Source organism: Tenrec ecaudatus, chromosome 10 (assembly GCF_050624435.1).
Source record: "Tenrec ecaudatus isolate mTenEca1 chromosome 10, mTenEca1.hap1, whole genome shotgun sequence".
NCBI classification, from domain to species: Eukaryota; Metazoa; Chordata; class Mammalia; order Afrosoricida; family Tenrecidae; genus Tenrec; species Tenrec ecaudatus.
In genome coordinates, this window is record NC_134539.1 from 153,239,525 (window position 1) to 153,253,735 (window position 14,211).

Below are 14,211 nucleotides of genomic sequence, written 5' to 3' on the forward strand. Positions count from 1 at the left end.
CGACAGACGCTGCACCAATGGTTGTTCGGCTGGGGCCAAGGGCCCGCCTCCCGCAAGGTGCTTCTGGGTAATGTAGTACCGTGCCGAGAGCTTTACGCCGGCGAGGCTCAGGGCCTCCTGGAGGACGTAGCGCGCTGTTGGCGCACGCGCATCCGGCCAGCCAGACGGAAGTAGGAGCGCGGCGAAGCCTGGTCGCGGTTGTGAAGGACGCCGCGGACTGTGCCGCGTCTCGGACGTCGGTCTCCGGTGCAGGGAGAAGAGGACGAGCTGAACTTGACCTCCGTGCCTCAAAAATTAAGAATGACTGGAAACGTACCCCAAATCCGAAGGGCCTGGGGTTTTGAATATGAGAGCGAACCGTCCAGAGTGGAGAGTTTTTGTTTAAGGTTTATTGTTCCTAAGTTCTCATTATAAAAATAATACACGTGGAGGGAGGGTGGGGTGGAAAGGTGAGCCGATTACAAGGATCTACATGTGACCTCCTCCCTGGGGGACGGATAACAGAAGAGTGGGTGAAGGGAGACGTCGGACAGTGACAAAATAATAATTTTATAAATTATCAAGGGTTCATGAGGGAGGGTCGGCAGGGAGGGAGTGGAAATGAGGAGCGGATGCCAGGGGCTTAAGTGGAGAGCAAATGCCTTGAGACTGATGAGGGCAATGAATGTACAGATGTGCTTTACACAATGGATGTATGGACGGTTTGTCATAAGAGTTGTATGAGTCCCCAGTAAAATGATAAAAAATAAAAATAATACATGAGGAACCTAGAGGGGCAGCAAGTAGCCTGCTTCGGTGTGCGGACCCCAATCACGACCGTTCTCTTGCTTCCGTGGCCGTTTGTGGCTGTGATGAATCACTGTGCCAACAATCCTGGTTTTGTGACACATTTCCTGTAATTTCCATCCTCCATCGGTAGCTAGGGGAGCCCTGGTGATGTAGGGGTTATGCATCCTGCTGCTAACCTTGGGAGAAAGAGGTGGCTTTAGACTCCCCTAGTGTTCCAGTCTCCAAAATACACAGGGGCAGTTCTACACTGCCCTCTAGGGTTATGCTATGAGTCAGCATCAACTCGATGGTAGTGAGTTTTTTTAAGTTTTAATTAATTTTTTTTTTTTAGTTTTAGAATTTAAAAAAAAACAAAAACCTTAGGGCACATTATGACCTCATGCTCCTGGTTTTCCTTATTGGAATGATTAGTCTTGTCTTTTCCCTGTTTAAGTCTTAATAAAGGAGTCTCTAAGAAATATATCTGAGTTTGGGGTGTATTCCCCCTTAGAACAGATCATGTTGTTGGTGTCAGACCTAAGAATTATTAGCCTCAAATTAATCTTTGCCTTACCCAAGGTTATAAAGATTTTCACTTAAGTTTTCTACTAGAGATTTCATTATTTCATAGTTTATATTAAGGTCTCTGATCCATTTGGGATTATTTTTTGTATATGGTGTGAGGTGTGGATCGAAGTTCAGGTTTTTGCCTTCAGATTGTCAATTGTTCCAGCACGTGGAACACTGCTGAAATCTCTCCTTTTTTCTACTGAATTGCCTCTGCACCTTAGACACAAATCAGTTGTTCCTCTGGACACACCAACCATTTCACCTTCTGTTGTGTTTTACTCGTAACGTAAGTGATGCTTGCCTTGCCCACCCAGGAAAAGGGCAGCTTGGGAAATGTCAGAATGGTGCACAGTGAGCAGAACCTGATTTGGTGTACAACCGTGGTGGGAGCCATATGGCACTACCTCAAACTGGGAATAGAAACTTCATACGAGACAGCAGTCCCTCTGCTGGGTACACACCCTGAAGAGGTAAGAGCCAGAGCACGCACAGACATGCACGCCTACGTTCAAGGCAGCACGGCTGACAATACCAGGAAGCTGGAAACAGCCCAATGCCCATCAGTAGAAGACCAGATAAAGAGACTTTGGCACATACCTGCAATGGACTACCATGCACTGCTGAAACATGATGAGGCCACAAAGCACCTCATGACATGGATGGACCTGGAGAACATGATGCTGAGTGAAGTCAGCCCATCACAAAAAGACAAGTACTGTCTAAGACCACTACTTTAAGGATAGAACCCAAGTCAAAAAACCGTGTGCCAAAGGAAACAGACTTTGGAGGCTCCCAGGGGAGGGAGCCCAGGTGGGAAGACGAAGCAGGGGACAGGTATTGATTTGAGTGAAAGGGGGGAAAGAGGTCAGGAGAGCGGGTAGGAGAAAATGAAGGAGGTGGGGTGCGGGGGAGTGGTTTGACCTGCTGAATGCAGAGCTCCTGGTATGGAACACAAACTCCTCCTCCACCTCACTCATAGTAGAAAATTCACTTTCAAAACTCTGATTCAGAACGCTGATGCCCTGCCTCTCTGGGGTGGTATTGTTGGTAACTTTAAAGTCAGCAGTTCAAACCCACTAGCTCCTCCTAGGGAGAAGGATGAGGCTACCAGCTCCCATAGTGATTTACAGTCTCAGGAAACTTGGGCAGCAGGGTCACAATGATTTGGGGCTTTTCTTGAAAGTGTCCCTCTCCTTGCCCTTTAGGGATCTCTTTATCCGCACTGGGTGCCTTGCTTAGGGATGGTCGGATTTACCCAGGAGCCCCAGCCTGGGTGTGACATCTCTTTTCCTCAGATCCGTGATGGCTAACTCCTGTCTTCTGCCGAAGAGCTCTCTGAAGGCCCTGTGTTCTCTCTCCTGCCCTAGAACAAAGCTGCCTTTGAGAGTCTCCTGGTTGATTGTCCTTAAGTGGATTCTGACTCTGGCAATGTCCGGGAACCGGGTAGAACTGTCCTGGGTGAGGTCTTCAGAAGTAGATTTCTAGGCCACACTCCCAAAACGCAGGGGGGTGGGCTCAGCCTCCCCAGGAGGTAAGCCAAGGCGGGGCTTGTGGCCACAGCTTACTGCAGACAGAGTGAGCCTCAGGGAGTCCTAGGCCATCAGAGCCTGGAAGTCATTTTAAATTAGCAGAGGGGCAGAAGGACTTGGGTGATGGGCCACTGGCCCCTCAAGGTCGGATGGAAAATGGGTGGGATGAGATTTTTCTCCCCGCTCCTTCTGCTATAGCATGTGCTTGTGTTTTTGCATATTTGGAAATCCGATCGCTTCATTTCAATTATATTTAGTAGATCAGATCATGTGAAAAGAGAGGCCGGAACATAACGGTTCCCTTCAGTTTGAGGAAGTGAACTTGGCTAGAAAGACAGTTCCCGTTAACTTAAGTCTGCTGTGGCCTCAGCCACACTTACCTGAAACAGGCCTATTAAAAGCGCCTCTGGACTTCCCCCACCTCCTCAGCAGGAGTAAATAGCCCCTTGGTCTTGGCCCAGTGAAGCTGCTTTCAACAGCTGCCTGAGCCAGTCTGTCAGCCATGCTGTGTGGAAGGGCCAAGAGCCAGGGCCCTCCCTGCTGGTCCTGTGCCGTCTGTGAAGGGCCCGGGGCTGGGCTACCTCTCTGCTGGCTCAGGCCTCAGAAACATGGCAGGGTGGAGAAGTCTCAGGGTCACCTGGGATGCTGCTTTCACCCCTGCGGTCCCTCGTCTCTAAGCCTCAGAGTGAGTCTAAGGGCCATTCTGGGGTGACTCTTGGGAACAGGCAGCGGTGTGGTGGATGGCCCACAGCTGGAGGAGAGACACTATTTCTAGAAGGTCCACACACCACTTCCTCATCGCCTTCCCGACTCCCTTCTAGTGATTTATTTACGGAGGGATGTTCCCTGCCCTCCCCTACGCTACCTCTGCTTTAAAAAAAAAAAAAAAGAACCATTTTAAAGTGTAAGCTTCAAGGCCACCACCACCCATGCTCTAGTTCTGAGGCACTTACCAAACTCACTGCCGATGAGTTGATTCTGACTCAGAGCAGGCCTCTAGAGCAGAGCAGGGCTGGCCCTGTGTGTTTCTGAGACTCTAACACCTGACAGGGGCAGAAAAGCCTCATCTTCCTCCCACAGAGCACCGGGCAGGTTTGAACGGCTGACCTTGCAGCCAGCAGTGTGATACCTAACCCACTAGGGCGCAAGGGCTTGTGAGATGAAGCCCAGTACCTGTTGAATACAACTCCCCAGCCTAGCCCCCGGCGACCAGCGCGCCTGTGGGTTTACTACACATAGAAAGGGAATCACACCAAGGATCCCTGGTGGTGCAGTGATTCAGCACTCTGCTGCAAAGCAAAAGGTCACCTGTTCAAATCCCCGGGGAAGAAAGAGGTGGCCGTCTGCTGCCGGTAAGCTTCACAGCCAAGGACACCCTGGGGCAGGTCTGCTCTGTCCTCTATGGACCCTATGAGTGGGTTGGGTTCCTGAAATCACACAATCTCAGACCCTTTGTGTCTGGCTCCCGAGCACTGAGCGGATTGCTTTGCATGTGGTTGCCTGCATCGGCCCTCTATTCCCTTCAGGGATGAATCATGTTCCACTGAACGGCTATGCCACGGCTTTCCAGGGGAAAACGTCTGTTGGTTTTTACCTTTGGGGTGTCAGTTTGAGACACTGAAAAGTCCCAGACTATTAGCGAATTCGAGAGGAAGTCCTGACAGGCTGCGGGGGCCAAAGGCTGGGGAGCTTCTTAGAAGAGTTCCTTTTTCTGTCCTTTCAAATGAGTCAACCACTAGCAAACGACTCGAGTCTCCCCAGAGGATTTACTGGCCAGTACCTTTCAAGAACTGATTTCATTTCAACTTGCTTCTGTTGCTCTGCTCAGGAGATGGAGGGGGTGGGGGGCCAAAGTCAGCCCCAAGGGTTGGGGAGGGGCCGAGCAATGGGTTCTCCAACACCAACCAGCTTTGTAGGTAATAGCACCCCACCCACCACCCACTTCTTTGCTGCCCTGAGGTGCGAGGCCAACTCCATCTGGGGCAGCTGGTCTTCACTTCCACACCAGATGCACACAGGAGAAGAGTGGGTGCCGCCACACCCCAAGGAGAGGTGTCTGTGGGCCCCATGCCGACCACGGACTTTGTCTTCCAGTCTTGTGACTGGGTTCTGCCTGACCCAAGGATGAGTGCATTAGGGGTACATAGGCCAGCTTCAGGGAGCCCCAAATCTAAGAAGCAGGCTCTAAAAACAATGGTCTGGAGGCTCTTCAGACCCACAGGGGAGCCAGAGGGATCAGAGAGGGCACCCACACACCCCTGTCACTAAGTCGATTCCGACCCATCCCAACCTATCCAGCCCGTTCCCTCTGGAGCAGTGGTTTTCAACCTGTAGGTCGCAACCCCTTTAGGGGCCGAACGATCCTTTCACAGGGATCGCCAGATTCATGACAGATGAAGTAGCAATGAAAATAATTTTGTGATGACAAAATAATAACAATTTATGAATTATGAAGGGTTCATGAGGGAGGGGGAGGAGGAAGGGAGGGGAAATATGAGGAGCCACATAGAAGGCAAATGTTTTGAGAATGATGATGGCAACAAATGTGCAAACGAGCTTGACACAATGGATGGATGTATTGTGATGAGAATTGTATGAGTCACCAATAAAATTATTTTTAAAAAAGAAAGAAAATAATGTTGTGGTTGTGAGGTCACCACCACATGAGGAACTGTATGAAAGGGTCGCGGCGTGAGGAAGGCGGTATCCACTGCTCTGGAGGGTTTCCGAGAGTGCAAACCTTTACAGGAAGAGAGCCTCGTCTTTCACTTGCGGAGACACTGGTGGGCTTGAACTGCCAACCTTGCGATTACCTGACCTACAGGGCCACCGGTGGTCCTTCTAGCCACAGAGAGCTAAAGAGGAGGAAGAAGCTGCGTGGAACATGAGGAAGGCTGTCCTTGTGTGCCCGAAAGTCCCTTCTGTCGCCTAGCGACTCAACACAGGTCTCCCCTTCTCCACCTCCATCCCCGGTTTTTAAAAGTCTGATTTTTTTTCCTGCCCCGCTTTTCCAGACCTGCTTCTTCTTATTTTTCCCAAAATAATTTTATTGGGGGCTCTTACAGTTCTTATAACAATCCATACATCCATTGTATCCAGCACATTTGTATCTATGTTGCCATCATCGTTTTCGAAACATTTTCTTTGTACTTGAGCCCTTGGTATCAGCGTTTTTTTTTCACCCCTCCCCATGAGCCCTTGATAAGTTATGAATTATTATTTTCATATTTTTGCACCATCCACTGTCTCCCTTCACCCATGTTTCTGTTAGGGACCTGCTTTTGCTCACTAAAAGATTTTTCTTTTTTTTTTTTGCTTTTACAAGAATGGGGTGGGGGTGGGGTGAAACCAGCATTCACATGCTGGGCAGCAGGGAGCCTGCTTCTTCGCTGGGTCACCAAGCCCCACCCTGGCCCTGAGCTGTACCTCTGAAGACGGTTGCTGTTATTTTAGCCATTGTGTGTTATTTGGTACGGTTTAGTTGGTTATTTGGGGGGGGGGGGTTGTCTGGCTTCACAGCATTTGGGCTTGTGAAGTTTCACAGGCACGCCCCTCCTTTCAGATTGAGGGGACCTGCAGTACCAGGGACTGCCCCACCGTGCTTTCTAGAGGCCTTGGTGGTTGGTGCAGTGTTTCAGCACAGAGCTACCAACTGCAAGGTCAGCAGTTCGAAGCCACCAGCGGCTCCGGGGGAGAACGAAGAGGTCTACTTCTATCACAAGCGAGTCTTGGAAACCCACAGGGGCAGTTCCACCCCATTCCTCTAGGGCAGTGGTCCTCCACCTTCCTCAGGCTGCGACCCTCTCATGCAGTTCATGTGGTGGTGACCCCCTAACCACATTATTTCCGTTGCTCCTTCATCACTGTCATTTTGCTACTGCGAAGAAACGGGCGACCCCTGTGAAAGCGTCACGTCGTTCGACCCCCCAGATCGCCGCTGGGTCTCCATGTTGGACTTGACTCCACGGCTGGGAATGGGAGCTCCAACCCCGAGTGTGTCTGTCGGCGTGTGTCAGACGTGTTGCTGTGATGTTAGAAGCGAGGCCTTCTATCTTTCAAGTACCAGCAGGGCCCCCTTAGTGGGCGTATCTCGGCAGTTTCCAGACAAAACAGGGAAGGACGGTGATCGGCCAGTGACAAGGTTAAGGATGGCAGGGAAACCTTGCCTGATATGGTGCCAGGAGACGCGCTGCTCAAAAGAGATGGGAGGAGTTGTCTCCTCGAAGCGAATGATGGGGAGGGAGTCAAGCTCCCAGGACCTTCGTTTGCTGGTGGGCACGACCCCCAAGAAGACACAGCTGCACGCATCCACTAATCCTTGGATTGTCGGAAGGAAGGGCGGGAAGTTTACAAAAATTAAACGGAACATTTGAAGATAGGCAAGCTAGGCTGCAGGGAGCTATATGCAAACGACACAAGCTTGCTCGTGGAAAGTGAAGAGGCTTTGAGGCACTTCCTGCACCTTCAGCGTGGGTGAAGAAAAGAAAAACTTAAACCCTCAGGACCAACAATGAGAGTGGCGATACCAGGAGAAGGTGGGGGCGAAAGGGGGAACTGGTCACAATGATCTACCTATAACCCCCTCCCTGGGGGACGGACAAACAGAAAAGTGGGTGAAGGGAGACATTGGTCAGTGTAAGACATGAAAAAATAATAATTTATAAATTATCAAGGGTTCGGGAGGAAAGGAGGGTAGGGGAGGAGGGGAAAATGAGCTGATACCAAGGGCTCAAGTAGAAAGTAAATGTTTTGAGAATGATGACGACATATGTACAAATGTGCTTGACACAATGGATGGATGTATGGATTGTGAGAAGAGCTGTATGAGGCCCCAATAAAATGATTATCAAAAATAGTAACAAAAACCAAACAAAAAAGAAAACCAGTACCCAATAAATGTAACCTGTGCATGAAGAAAATATAAAGAAAGAAAATAAAAATCCTCTGGACCGGACCAGTAAGCAACATGATGATGAGGGAGAAAACATGGACCCACAGTCCACACCAAGCAGAGACCAGCGCAGAAATCACACGTGTTCTTACACTGGGCGAATCTGCGGCCACAGCCGTCCTCCGGTGGCACGCCCACCCAAGCCACGGCATTTGCACGTGCCGGGTCAGCATGTGCAATGTGAACTTCAGCCAGAAGAGGGAAAACGTGATGCACGTGAATTCCGAGGGCGTCCGTGAAAAGTACGGACTATACCGTGGACAGCCCGAAGAACCAACCAACCTGTCTTGGAAGAAACACCGCCAGAAGGCTCCTTAGAAGCAAGCGGGGTGAGACTCATCTCCCTGACTGTGGACGTGTTGTCGTCGACCTAATGCTTAGTCGGGAGTCAGCGGCAAAGGCCCTTAGCCACACGGAGTGACTCAGTGGCCGCCACAAGGACGATACAGGACCCGGCAATATTTCTTTCTGGTGACGGAGAGTCACTGAGGCTTGGAACAGACCCAATGGCATATAACAATACTAACCTAAAAGCTGAGGGTTCAAATCCACCTGGCGACTTTCTGGAAGTAAGGAGGCCTGGTGACCAATTTCCGCCAGACCACGGCAACGGAAGATCCCACGTTGGCAGTTCCACTCTGAGGCGCACCATGTCACCCCAGTCGGAATTGCCTGGAAGGCACTGGGCTTGGATTGGGTGCCGCTTCACACACACTAGCTCCTCGGGTCCCCTCAAACACAACCTGAAAGGTCCTCTGGTCAAGGCTAATCAGCCATTCCCAAAGCAAAGGATGCGTAAGGCTTCTCAAGTGGCTTACACCTCGGTTCTTGGCTTCACATGACTAAAGAATTCGCGCAGAAGCCCGTTTTGTGATCTAAGTGGGTTTTGATGAAGGACGGGACACATTTCAGGTGTTACAGTCTCGAAACGGTCCGCGCGATTTCGGGGAAGCATGTCAAGCTGCGCTGGGGCTCACAGTTGGACACGAACAACCACGTGGAAGCGAGCCCCCACGCGTGTGGAACTGGGGGAGATCCTGGGAGGCCAGACGCCTCAGCATCCCAGAGGCCATGGCCCCGAGTAAGCTCAGAGTGAGCCCTGAGGAGGCATGTCTGGTGGCACGTGGGAGCCCCCACCCTGGGACCTGCCTGGGACCAGGAGCAGGGTGAGATATGGCAAGCCTCTGGCTGGGGGGGGGGGGCGTGGCTGATGGTATTGGCTGACCCATTGGCTAGGTTGAGCCCACCTGGGTGATGTCATGAGCCTGGGCCTAGTTTGGACCACTCAGGTGTGCTGTCCACCTGTCTCGGAGCTTGGATTGGAGCATGCTCAGTTTGGGGTCTTCACAGGCATCTAATGGTCACCCAACCTCCTGTATGGGGGCCTTTGCAGGCATGGGGGGGGGCAAGCCCTGTCCCTAAATCTGGCTACCTGAAAGAAGTACCCAGCCCAAGGTTTCTCTGTTCAGACCCAGGCTGTTACCCATTGGGCCCTGCTCCCTCTGGGCTGCAGATCTACACCAGCGACACCGAGGTGACTGAGCAGGGCAGAGGCGGAAGCAGGAAGCAGGGAGGGCAGGTTAAGGAGCTGTCCATCCTTTAGGCAGTTGCTCCTCCGTTGGGAAATCAGACTCCAGACCCAGAAACTGGAGGAGCAGGGCATTGGGTTCGGGTGGGAAGGTAGCAAGACAGGAAACTGGCCTCTGGCTTCTCAGAAGAGGTGGGGTTTCTCCAGTCAGTTCTGCTCTGTGGCTGTGATTCGGAAGAAAAGAGGCTGAGAGGTCATTGCGGGAAGGGACAAGTGATAAGCCAGAGACAGAGAGAGCAGGGAGGAGACATGTTATGAATCAGAGACAGAGAGCAGTCGAGATCTTTGCCTCCGGTCCCAGAGAAGACAGGTGCTGATGAACCTGAAGAGCCAGGCTCAGAGCATCACCATTGTCATCAGCGCCAGCGCCTGGGGCACTGAACTGCGTCACTGTGCAAACATCTACCGACAGAGCCACACAGGATGCTCCCATCAGTCTGGTGCTGTGTGCGCGCACACATGTGTTAGAAACAGATGCCTGAAGGGGAACAGAGATTAAAGGACCTGCCCAAAGCCACAGCCAGCAAGGTGTGGCCCAGAAAGCAGCCCAGGCCTCCCGCCCTTTTTCTCTCCCTGTGGTGGCCACTCCTCAGGGTCAGGCGTTTGGACTTCGTCCTCCAGATCCCGGCAGCTGAGGGAAGTTTCTCCAAAGAGGGAAGGCAGGGCAGGGCCTTTGGGAGCCAGACTGGCTGGGGGAGTGGGTAGGAGCAGAGAGCAGCTAATCCAGGGTGGAGGAACCTGGGGGAAATGCCAAGTTGAGAAGGGAGACGGGGCTGGAAGCTGTGCCTGCTGAGCAGTGAAGCCCCAGGTGTGTGGCCGGATGTGGAAGACACAAACCTCCTTGTGATCGTCTATTCCAATTGATGGCGACCCCATCCATGTAAGCCAAAGTAGAAAGATGCCCAGTCTTCAAGGGCTAACACATCTGTGTGTGTGTGTACACGTTGACAGTCACACACACGAAAAGATTCTCAAGTCGATTCCGCTGCACAGCAACCCAGGGTAGACCTGCCCTGTGGATTTCCTAGATTGTAACTCTTCACAGCAGAAAACTTCATCCTTCCCCAAAAGGGGCTGGTGGTTTCACATTGCTGACCTTGTGAACACGTCACCCACGACACCACTGGGGCAGGGCTCCTCCTTACACACACCGTCATTTGTGTTGCTGGGCCGAGAATGCACACAGTAGGACAGATTCAAGGATTTCTAGAGGGATCGTCCAGGGCCAGTGAGATTTTTCAAGTTGTACAACCTTTCCCCTCCTACGAGTTTGTCCTCGCCGGTTGACACAAACTCCCTGGGCCTCAAGTGCCCCATCTCATCTTTCAAGTTAATGTCACTTTGGACACACACACACACACACCCCATTGCCCTCAGGTCAGTTCCATCTAGGGGACAGGGTAGCATGGCCCGTGGGTTGGAACAGGGGTAGGTAGCCTTGTCACTCTGCCCTTAGGCAGCCACTGACATGATGCAAGCAGGGAGGCGGATCTCAAAGGAGCACAATGCTCAAGGAAGTCTTTACTCAACTCCAGTTTGGTTTCCAGATAATTTAAAGGAAATTTTTTTGGGAGGGCTAAAGTGTAACCATGATTTTAAGGTACTGGTTGGTTGCAGGGGTTGATCCAGCAAATCTGGATCCCACGAGACACGGGCTGACTTCAGGAGCAGGGTGCGCGAGAGGCTTTGCTTCTGGTGGATTCCCGACTGCTTACACAACTGTACAGATGCCGTCGCACGTCTACTGTGGCTTGGCCATCATGGCTGCTTCCTTAAATTGTAGCTCATGATGAACATTCCCGCTTCCTGTCCTAAACCTAACAGCTCTTAACCAAATCACCAGATCTCTCGTTTCTCTTTTCCTCGTTAGTGCTCCATTTCAGTCCCGGGGGTGGGGGTGGGGTGGGGTGTCGTGTTAATCTAGCTGCTGTCATGAACACTAGGATTTGAACACACAGGACTTAGTACATTTCCCGTCTGTCCTTTGCTGGCTCTCCTGCCCCGAGTCCGCAAGGGGTGGACAAGAGGGAGCGGAGGGCCATGTGGGAGGACCACCAGTCCACCAAAGCCACAAGCAGGCTGGGCTGAAGGCCGGCTGAAGAGGAACGAGACTCAGGCTTGGAGGCCAGCCAGGCCCTGCCTCAGCTGCTTACTTTCTTGACCGAACACCTGCTGGGAAAGACCTGCCCAGTGGAACTGCCACTGCCCAGTCCTGCGCCAGCCGCACAAACGTTACGTTCTAAGCCCACCGTTGCAGCCACTGGTCCATGGGTCTTTCCCACAGGGCAGACCGGAGGGGTTCCAATGGCTGCAGGGTGCCACCCTCTCTCCTTGGAAGTCTCCCCAAGACCATGCCCCTCCCCCCACCCGGACACTGCAGCAGTTCCCCAGAGCCTGTGACAAGCCTGAAGCTCACACGCAAGTGGCACTTTCCCGTGGGGCTGATGAGGAGGTGTCAGAAAAATCCGGTGAACTTTCAGTTCCACTTCCCTCACTCTCTCGTATTTGGTCTGAGGTTAAGACAAGTGAGATCCCCACGGGCTCCACTTTTCGATTCCTCAGGAACCTCAACGCCGCCGGCCATTGGGGTGCTGTGTGCTCAAACAGGCCCCGTCTTGACACTGGCTGCAGCAGACCCAACAAACAGGGCCTGTAGTCCTGCTCCATTTCCTTCCCTCCGCCCCCACACACACGGAGTGGGGTGGTGGCGCTTCTTGGAAGTCTACTTCCACCCAGGGGACCTGCTTCTTGGCGGCCACCCTTGTGAGAGCGACCACCAGGCCTTTCTTCTGCAGTGCTCTGGATGGGTTTGCACTCCTGATCGTTGAGGCGGCAGCCAAGCACCTGGCTGTTGTGCCACCAGGACCCCCGAGGGCAGCAGGAGAGGCTGGCCACACTTCCAGAGGCTCCCTGGTTTGCGATGCAACACTGTGAGAGGTCTGGGTTCCAACAGGAATCAGGGGCAGCAGTCTGGGGCGGGCACCCACATGCTTCCTGAGGACGATGGAGGTACGCACGCCGGACCCAGAGTGAAGAACTCACTTTTATTACTCACAGTTAATGACTGCCTCTCGAGTGCTATCCGCAGAGTTAAAGGTCATTTTATTCAAACACTGATTTGTTTTCCTTTTAAATATATACACACAAAACTTAGTTCAGCAAGGCTTCATGATATACACCAATTCCAAAATAAAACAATCAAATGGTCCAGGTGTAGAATGCCCGATTCCTTGTCACAGCCCCGGGGCCAGGCGCAGGGTGGGGCGCAGTAGGCTCAGGCGGGGCTCTGCCTGGCCGGAGCCTCTGGGGCCAACTGCACCAAGCCCCCCCATCCCCCGGGGAATGGCACCCCCAGTCAGGACCAGAAGCCTCGCTCACAAGGAGAGAAATGTAAGTGGCCTTTTTCTGCAGTGGGAAGGGGGCGGGATGGGGCGTAGATGCGGGCTTCAAGGGCTGGCAGAGGGCACACAGCCGTGTAAGGACAAGGCCTCTGGCCTGGGCTTCACTTGCGGGGGACGGGGGCAGTGGAGCAGCATGAACAGACTGCTGTGAAAGGAGGTGTGACAGCCCCACCCCCACTGTGGTCCTGATCAGCCCGGCAAGGGAGGTGAGAGCCACAGACCCTCATGCGAGGGGCAAGACCATCTCCTTTCTCCTGGCCTCACCGGGTGCGGGGACAGTGAGGCAGGGCTGCAGTCCAGTCTCATATCTGTGTGCTCTCCTGGGCTGGAGCTTGTAGGGTTTCTGTCCGAGCCAGGCAGCCCCTCCACACTCGAATGGGCTCACAGGTGTTAAAGCTGACTCTCAAAGACCTCTGGCCCTCATCAAGCAGGAGACTGCTACGTGTCCCTCTTCCTTGACCCTGCCCGCCCCCCACCCGCCATGCCGGAGATATTTACAGAGTAGGTGACAAATTGGCTGAAAAGCGCTTGACTGACTTATTGCAAACAAAACAAACCGAACGCCCGATCAGAAGCCGCCCTTGAAACACGCACAAAGGCACCATGAGGAAAGAACACGCGTGACCATGCCACTGGGAAGGAGGACTGGGCGCGGTCCGACACGCCTCACTGCAACCCGCACCTGTGAGGGCAGGGACCCCGAGGTGGGGCGGGGGAGGGGCTCCATGGTCAGTGGGACGTTTGCATAGCGTCCCAGGCCACTGGGGGTCTCTTCCTGCCCTGGGCAAGGAAGACCGAGGGGCTGTGGCATCATGCACTGACGGACAGAAGAGAGAAGACAGAAACAGAGGACAGGGCAGAGGACGGGAGCAGCGGTGAAAATCTGTAATAAAAACTCTTCTCTTAATTTATAGGTATGTTTTGGCATTTTTATATCCAACCCCTCCCATCCCACCCCCCCAAAGTACTGTCCCCAGTGAGCGGGCCACCAGGTAACCCGCCAGGTGTCTGCGTGAGAGGCAGCTGAGGGCTCTGACTTCTTGATGTGTTTTGACATTTTCTCTTTAAATAACCCTGGCTCGCTGCCTAGACGTTCCGGTTCACGGGGGTGACGTAGTTGCGGGGAAACATGCCGGTCTGCCCGTGGCAGGAGCCTTTCCACCAGTTGGGATCTGAGTTATCCATGACGTGGATAAAGTCTCCCCGACGGAACCCCAGCTCGCCATCCTCCTGGGGGTCAAAGTCAAAGAGGGCCTGGACGTAGGTCGGCTGCTGCAAGAGAGGGAGGGGGGGACAACACACACACAGTGCAGTCACACCTGCAATGAGGGCATTCAGTGCAGCCCACCTCTGGTGCCCGCCCACATAGGGCTGTCAGGCCCAGGGAGGGTGAAGTTCTCCCCA

General features: G+C 53.0%; 1 protein-coding gene across 1 annotated transcript in view; it reads right to left on the reverse strand.

Moving 5' to 3' along the window:
• Positions 1–12,491: 12,491 nt before the first annotated feature.
• GRB2 (growth factor receptor bound protein 2) overlaps positions 12,492–14,211 on the reverse strand; it is a 68,476-nt gene continuing 66,756 nt past the window's right edge. The window contains exon 6 of the mRNA XM_075562211.1: positions 12,492–14,079. Coding sequence (XP_075418326.1) covers positions 13,894–14,079 — 186 coding nt within the window. The 3' untranslated portion in view covers positions 12,492–13,893. The remainder of the gene's footprint in view (positions 14,080–14,211) is intronic.